The 8532-nt window shown below is 44.2% G+C and overlaps 1 protein-coding gene across 1 annotated transcript; it reads right to left on the bottom strand.

The window, feature by feature from the left end:
- Positions 1-641: 641 nt before the first annotated feature.
- LOC105480351 (C-C motif chemokine receptor 2) lies at positions 642-7761 on the bottom strand. Its single transcript, XM_071091556.1, has 3 exons — positions 7443-7761; positions 3143-4129; positions 642-1906 (listed from the first exon to the last, which is right to left on the bottom strand). The coding sequence occupies exons 2-3, from the start codon at positions 4081-4083 to the stop codon at positions 1723-1725; spliced, it is 1125 nt and encodes a 374-aa protein (XP_070947657.1). The 5' UTR covers positions 4084-4129; positions 7443-7761; the 3' UTR covers positions 642-1722.
- Positions 7762-8532: the final 771 nt, after the last annotated feature.

Genomic DNA, 8532 nt, shown 5'->3' with positions numbered 1-8532 from the left:
AGTCACTCTGTCCTCCAGGCTCTCAGACTTTTCATAGATGCCTCTGTTTCTGCCCTGCGCAGCGCACTGTGACTGTGCACAGGACCTTCTCTACCCCCCCACTCCTCAGCTGGCCCTGGACTTGGAGGTCTAAAGGACACTGGCATTAACATCTGTCTTTCTGTTTCCAACCCTCCGGGGTGCTTGTCATATTGAATTCCATGATGGAAAATAAACGGATAGTTTTCCAGATTCTATATATGAAATCACTACATACCACATGTCTTAATCAGATTTTGTGCTTCTTAACAAACAACCCCTAAAACTCAGTGGCTTAATCACAGCAAACACAGACTTCTTGCTCATGTTATATGTGGCTGCAGCTCCCTGTGTCTTCTCATTCACCAGGGCGCACAGGCTGAGGGGTGTGATCTGGAATGGGCCTTCCCGTGGCTGAGCAAGAGGCTCTGCTTGGATGAGGCAGATGTCACTTCTGCTCACATGCCAGCAGCAGAGCCAATGCTGGAGGGCATGGGGTGGGTGGCCTGTAGGGCGCACTGCAAGTCACACCACAAGGGCAGGTGTGTAATCACACAGGGGAAGAAGTGGAAAGCTGTGAACAAAACACAATCATCCACACCACAGTGTAAAAAAACAGCCAGTTGTTTTTAAATCTTTTATCAACATAGTTAGAGCATTGATTTATTTTCCAAATCATAGCTTTTAAAAACAGTATTTACATTTCATCACCATCAAATTAAAATTTTATGCATTCGTTAGGATAATACAAATATATGAAGGTGAAAGTTCTGCTCGGTTCCCACTTCTTTCTGAAACCTTCTTTAGCCATGTGGCCTGAAAGTAGAGCCACAGTCCAGCTTGGGCATCGAGTTCCAAGTTGCCTGGTTCTAGAAGCCCAGTGTTTCTTGCTGGCATCAGATCAAAAACACACTGGGCAACATAAGAACATTCTTAACTTGGCTCGACTAAGAGGAAAGTCTTTGCTTACTTCAGGGAGCTTCTCCAACTTCTGTTCTTTACAAATAGGGTTTAAAAGCTTTGATTAGAAGCCAACTTGATTTAGGAGTTCCCGCTGGCTAAACAGGGAACAATGTGAGCATCAACAAGGACATCTGTGAAGCACTGAAACACTTGAATGTGGTTAAACGCATTACTTCATAATGATACAAAACAAAACACAAAAGGCTTTTGGCAACAAGCCTGAGAGAATGGAGACCCAGCTGAGATGACAGCAATGGAGCGTGTACTGTGATTCGAATGACATCATTACTTAGATGCTGCGTCCACATAGGTTAATGTGCCCACAGATTACACACTTCCAACTCCTGCCAATCGACAACTATTGGGTTGACCCAGCCGTCTCCCAAACATACCACCTGCTCCAAATTCTTAAGCTCAAAGCTAGAATTATCTCTGTGACTAATACAGCATTTTCACGCTTGACATGACAGTAACTCAAACTAACACTTTACCACATTTACAAGTTGCAGTTTTCAGCTTTAATTTTATTTTTACTGTTTAAAAAAGTCTGAACTCTATGCCTGTATCCAAAAATGAGAAACTGGAAGGTAGTTTGGAAAATACTGTTTTCCAACCCAGCTGGAGTCTCTCTCCTCTCAGCCTTCCTGCCTGGTAACATAGACACCAAGTTTCACATTGTGAATCACACATCCGTGAGGCCAGATGTGTGATTTCCAAAGCAGAGGTCTGTTACTTCTGTCTCTAGGCTCCTTCTCTGCCCTGAAGACTGGCTTCAGGGGCTCTGCCATTTGACTTTCCTTTTCCACGACCATCAAGGAGTCCTTGTGTAGTTTCTTTCACATTCTTTCCTGGTCTCGCTCCTGGACCTCCACACACTGGTTTTTGGAGTGGGGCAATCCTACAGCCAAGAGCTATGTGATAAAGGCTGTGGGGAAACAGACAGGGGCAAGGGGAGCAGCAAGGCGGGGAACAGCAACCACAAAACAAACCAGCTCAGATCCAGACAGGAAGCCTTACTGGGTTCTGATGCAGCCTTCCTGGCTCTCCACTTAGTTATTTCTGGAAATAGTTCTGCAGTGGTTCCACACGATCCCTGTGCTTTGCTCCTGGTGAAGGAACTCATCATTCTCCATCCCCTTTTCATAATCACTACCTCCTGGAGAAATCAATCAAGAGTGTGTGTGTGTGTGTGTGTGTGTGTGTGTGTGTATTCACACACACATATACATCTATTAGCATATCATAGATGATGCATCTTATATAAACAAAAATTTTCTGAATTTTTACACAGGGAGATGTGGCCAAAGAAGCATCTGAACAATGGAGCATGATATTTCATAGATTTCAAATGTAGGGTGCATGGTTGCCATAGATAAACTGTAATAAAGCAAAAATGTGTCGTGCACTTATGCAAAAGAGAATCATCGGACTCCATCAAAACTCCCAGGTTATCGCAGTTCCCAAACTCTCCATGACCTGGTGAAACCTTCGAGGTTAAATGTAGGTGGCAGATGGGGCTAAGGACCAGTATCATCTCCTGGCTGAGTGAGTGAGCCTTTTGCTCACCTTTGTCTTTGTCCAGGCTCAGTGATGCTTATGTTTCTCTCCTTCTCCTATCAGCCCTGACCCCACTATCCCTCACTCCCATTCATCTGTGCCTGTCATATTCTCCTCCTCACCTCCAGCTGGCCCTTGATTTCAAGACATTGATAGAATCAGAGATTGAGTGAAGAAATGATGAGGCCTAGAAAAAGAGGATTAGCACAAGGTAATGAGGCATTTTCCAGGAGCTGAGATGAGTTTTCTGGAGACTCAAAGTCTCTACCCATAGTTTTCTGGATTATTCCCTGAGCACATGTTGGATACTCATTGAGTGACATAGTCTGTCTTAGTACGCACAGCCCTGAGGTTCCTGGGCACCTGCTTTACAGGTTTCTACTGTTCAAAAACCCTTGAAGTTTGTTGTTATATACAGATTGTTATTTCTCTTCATAAACGACAATCAAACTGCTCCTCATTTTATAAACCAACCGAGACTTCCTGCTCCGCAGTGGAAGGCGTGTTTGTTGAAGTCACTCCATCCACTGTCTCTCTGTAGAAAACTGGACATTGTTTGCAGAAGCGCTTGGTGATGTACTTTCGGAAGAACATCGAGAGATACCTTCTGAACTTCTCACCCACGAATGCGTAGATGATGGGGTTGATGCAGCAGTGTGTCATCCCAAGAGTCTCCGTCACCTGTGTGGCTTGGTCCAGTTGCCTGGTGCTTTCACAGTTACTCAGGCCGAAGAATTCCTGGAAGGTGTTCAGGAGAATGACAATATTATAGGGAGTCCAGAAGAGAAAGTAAACAATCATGATGGTGAAGATGAGCCTCACAGCCCTGTGCCTCTTCTTCTCGTTTCGACACCGAAGCAGGGTTTTCAGGATTCCTGAGTAGCAGATGACCATGATGAGCAGCGGCAGGACCAGCCCCAAAATGTTCCTCATTATTGTGTGGAAATTATTCCATCCTCGTGGAAAATAAGGGCCGCAGATATAAACAGAATCTTCTTCCTGGCATTTAGTAAAGATGATTCCTGGGACAGAAGCAAACACAGCCACCAACCAGGTGATCACACTTGTCACCGCCCCAAAGGTGACCGTCCTGGCTTTTAAAGCAAACACAGCATGGACGATTGCCAGGTATCTATCGATTGTCAGGAGGATGATGAAGAAGATTCCGCCAAAATAACCAATGTGATACAGCCCTGTGAATAATTTGCACATTGCATTCCCAAAGACCCACTCATTTGCAGCAGAGTGAGCCCACAGTGGGAGAGTAATAAGAAAAAGCAGATCAGAGATGGCCAGGTTGAGCAGGTAGATGTCAGTCAAGCTCTTCAGCTTTTTGCAGTTTATTAAGATGAGGACGACCAGCATGTTGCCCACAAAACCAAAGATGAACACCAGCGAGTAGAGCGGAGGCAGCAGTTGGGCCCCGATTTGCTTCACGTCAAATTTATGACAGGGAGCACCATAATCATAATCAAAAAAGGTGGTGACTTCTTCACCGCTCCCATTGGTATTTCTGATAAATCGAGAACGAGATGTGGACAGCATGCTGTGGATGTACTGGGGAAATGTGTCCTTGTTCACTCCACTTTCTCTGTTATGTAAACAAAGAACAAAATGATGACCACACAACACAAACACCACAATCCATGATCTTCCAAATAGTCTGGCACCATGTAAGCAACTTCCCAGTCTTTGGCCTCTCCCTCGCAGCCATCTCCCTAAAAGCATGTGTGCTAGTTCCTTATTTGCCTTTCATTCCTAGTAGCAGACACCAATGATTTACCCAACAGCCATTTCCCAACACCCTTTGTCTTCCCCAGCAAGCCCGATTCTCATTTTCAGGCTAAAAGTGCTGGGCGTTTATTTTCTCTGGCTCCTTTGCAGGTGGTGCATAGGTCTGTGACTCATTTCTGGAGCACAATATGAAAAGGGAGTCTGCTGGGGGCTTCTGGGAAAGCTCTTCTTCCCTGATAAGGCAGACACAAGAGAACCCTCCACCTGCCCCTCCTGCTCTGGCAGCATGTCTAGTGAAGGTGTGGTGCCATGAATGGAAGACCTAGAGAACCATGAGAAGCCAGGCAGAATCCTAAAATCACTAAGTCCCAAACCCACCCTTGAATTACTCATCTTCTTCCTTTTCTTTCTTTTTTTTTTTTTTGTTTTTGTTTTTTGAGATGGAGTCTTGCTGCGTCACCAGGCTGTAGGGCAGTGGCCATGATCTCAGCTCACTGCAACCTCCGCCTCCTGGGTTCAAGCGATTCTCCTGCCTCAGCCTCCGAGTAGCTGGGACTATAAGCACACGCCACCACGCCCGGCTAATTTTTGTATTTTTAGTAGAGATGGCGTTTCGCCATGTTGGCCAGGATGGGCTCAATCTCTTGACCTCCTGATCCACCTGCCTTGGCCTCCCAAAGAGCTGGGAGAAAAACAAGCCCCTGTTTTAAAGCCATTATGAACTGCATTTTCTGTTCTCTGAAGTCGAAAAAGTTCTGAGATTCAACTTTCTGCTTCCGTCATCTTGCCAAAATTTCTCTTGTTAAGATTGCAGTGACAACCCAGTTTTCAAATGCCCTGGTTTTATTCCAGTTCCATCCTGATGGAGCATTTGATCCTTCTGCTAACTTCCTCCATTTACAATTGTTTTTGGTTTCCAGATGGGAGGGGCTGTGCGACCACTTTTTATTCATGTTCTTTGTTGGCATCTCCTCCCTGTGCCCACACCTTAAGATTCCCCAGGCACCACACTTAGGTCTCACCTGTTTAATTTTTTGCGTCTTTATCCTTGCCACAAGGTTCTTCCTGAATCATGTTGTCTAACCTCATGGTTCCTACTCCCCTCTGTGCTGCTGTTTTCTAAAGCTCTGTCTTCAAGCTCCACCTTTCTCCTAAGCCTCAGAGTTGAATTTCCCATTGCCTGCTGCATCTCTCTCCATGCAGGTATTCACTGCACCAACACTTATTAAACACCTACTATGAACCATACTCAGTTTTAGGCACTAAAGATAAAGCATGAGCAAAGTGGGTATCATTCGGGGACTGCAAATTCAACCCACCCCAAACGGGGCACCCCTGAAAACTCCTCTAGCTTGTGGATTCCTCCACTGCATAAGAAGCAAAATTGGGCATTGCTCTGGGTCCCTTCCCCTTCTGAAAATTAGGAGCCAGCTTTTGGAGCCAAACAAACCTGGATTCGAATCCTTATAGGCAGTGTAATTTGGGGTCAATTACTCCTTCAAGTGTTAATTTCTTTATGTATAAAATATTAACTATGCTGAGTTGCTGTGAAGATCAATGGAATAAGGACTTAGGACAGCATCCGGTACAGAGAAATGCCCTGTATTATCATGTCATTTGAGTTCCACCTCATAGATACCTCTCAGATTCATCCCCTCTGCACTGCTTTCAACTGTCACTTTCTTGCTTCATATACTCTTCACTCCTGCCTTTGTTGTAGTCTTTCCTTTGCTCATGGCTCATCTCAAGCCATGTTCCCTCTCAACCTGTCTTCTCTTAAGTTGAAGTTGAATAGACACCCTTAGCTTAAAACTCCAGTAGCCCCGTGACTTATATGTGGTGGGCTTCAATATAACGTCCACACTGCCCAGCACAACGTCTTTTCTGAGTTTGCCTCTTCTCAACCTCACCTCCAGCCCTTTCTCCAATCCCAAATCCTGGGCTTCAGTCACAGCCATCTTCTTTTCATTTCCCCTAAACTCACCACTTCCTTCATGCTTCAGTGGTTTTTCAGGTCCTTGCCCCTCTACCTAAAGTGGTTGGTGAGCCCCTGTTCACCCTTCAATACCTCCTGCTCACATTCCCCTTCTCTGTGAAGCCTAATCTGTATCCTCTGTCAAATTACTCTTATCACATAACACTGCATGCATCTAGATAAGCACTTATCATGTTATCTGCTACACACAGCATGTTCCTTAAGATCAAGGACTGGATTATGCTTCTATTTCCAGCTCTTATAATAGTACCTGGCTAAAGGAGGCACCAATAAATGTTCACTGAATGAGTACATAAAACTCTTTATAATAAGACCTATAAGCCCTAACATCATCAGGACTTGATTCTCAATATTTTTTTTTTCTGGTAGTGACTCTGAATTTCTTTTCCATCCACCTGTATACCTTATCCTTCCATTTCTCTTGCAGTTGACACTTTTCACAAGTCTTGTATTTCATATCACTGAGTCAGATTCTTGAAATCTGGAGAAGCTAAATAAGACCTCTGATCAACGTTGGAAAAAAATACATCTGCCTAAAGAATTACAACTGTGGTCGTTAATTAAATGCTCCTGAAGCTCAGGTGCTATGTTAAATGCTATGCACACATTACTTAATTTCATTTTTACAACTGGCTAGCATGTAGCTTCTACTACAATGAACAACAAGCAAGATGCCTGAAATGTGCTGTCTTAGGTGTCATTTCAAGTGTCAGGACACGTCACCCGGAACTGATAGAAATCTATCTTCCAGAAAAATAAATTCCTTACTTCTGCCTCTTGGATCTCCTGAGTTGAGGCAAGGGACACATTTTGGTTCAGAGCTTGGATGCTCCTATATTTAGACTAACAGTTCCAGCTCTTTAACATCCTTGGGTGCTCAGAGGGGCAGAGTGAGGCCCTGGGTGTGTGGAGAGGTGACTGAGCAGAGTGGCTGTCCTGGCCTTGCTTGCTGCCCACTCTCCCCCATCACCAGCTGCACCCTGCTCCTCCTCAGGGTTTCTCTGACATCTCCTGGTGCACACGCCACCCCCACCCCTGCCTCTCACCTTGATCATTCCCCACAAGTGCACAGGCTTTGCAGTCCCCCAGGGTGTACCCAGTTCCAGCATTTCCAGCTATGAGATGCATTGAGCCTATGAATCAGAAAGTAATGGAAAAAATGCCCACAACTCACCAGCTTATGGCTTGTCTCAGGCAGTCCTGGTATGTCAGGCTTCTCAGCAACTGAACCAAACAGATCTAGAGGTAGAAACTTGGTATGCAGAAGTAGGAAATAAAGTTTCCTGCAGAAAGAGAAGGCGGAGATACAGGGCAAGTAATGGTAAAGATTTGAAAAAAAAAATCAGAAAAATATAGTTCTTCTTTTCCAGCCAGGAACATTGTACATTGGGTTGAGGTCTCCAGAATAGGATTAATTTTGAAATCTTGCTTATGCAACCTTGAGTGTGAGTCAGGCAAACCCTGTACATCTGCTCCTGTTTCTAACGACTCTGAGAGTCTTTATCTTGTGGGTCTTTATATCTGGAACACTTCCACTCTCTGCTCTCCTACTAGTGATAATTTGCATGATATGAGCACAACAGAACTTTTCATTTTCCAGAGAATAAAGGATGTTAGTGATAGTGGAGGAAATATAATGAGGTTTTACTGTGATCATGTGTGCTGGTTATTGTGGATTTAGAATCTGGTTAGAAATTTCATTTAGATGACACTTTAAAATTTTTTAAAAATTTAATTCACATAATTATATATATTTATGGGACACAATGCGATGTTTTGCTACATGTATACATTGTGTAATAATCAAATCAGGGTAATTACATATCCATCCTCTGAAACATTTATCATTTCTTTGGAAATAATAATCTTGAAAATCCTCTCTTCTAGCTATTTAGATACATAGAATTCATCATTATTAACTACCATCATCCTACCATGGAGAAGAGCACCAGAACTTGTTTCTCCTATCTCATGGTCACTTTGTACCCGTTGATCAACCGCTGCCCATCCTCACCTCCCCTCTTTCCTTCCGTCTCTGGTAACCACTGCTCTATTGTCTGTTTCTAAGATAGCAACTTTTTTTGTTGTTGTTTTTTGAGATGGGGTTTCATTCTGTCGCCCAGACTGGAGTGCAGTGGCACCGTCTCAGCTCACTGCAACCTCCACCTTCCGAGCTCAAGCCATCCTCCCACCTCAGCCTCCTGAGTAGCTGGGATTACAGGTGTGTGCCATCATGCCCGACTAAGCAACTTATTTAAAAAAAA

This window comes from Macaca nemestrina, chromosome 2 (assembly GCF_043159975.1).
Source record: "Macaca nemestrina isolate mMacNem1 chromosome 2, mMacNem.hap1, whole genome shotgun sequence".
NCBI classification, from domain to species: domain Eukaryota; kingdom Metazoa; phylum Chordata; class Mammalia; order Primates; family Cercopithecidae; genus Macaca; species Macaca nemestrina.
The sequence above is the reverse complement of the archived record's forward strand: the minus strand, read 5'-3'. Positions and strand labels throughout refer to the sequence as shown.

Bases quoted from the DNA above. Each gene is read 5' to 3' on its own strand.
- LOC105480351 (XM_071091556.1), bottom strand. From the start codon at position 4,083: ATGCTGTCCACATCTCGTTCTCGATTTATCAGAAATACCAATGGGAGC. The intron at 1,907-3,142 runs GTATCTCTCGAT...GTTTCCCCACAG, and splicing joins GTGGGTGAGAAGTTCAGAAG to CCTTTATCACATAGCTCTTG.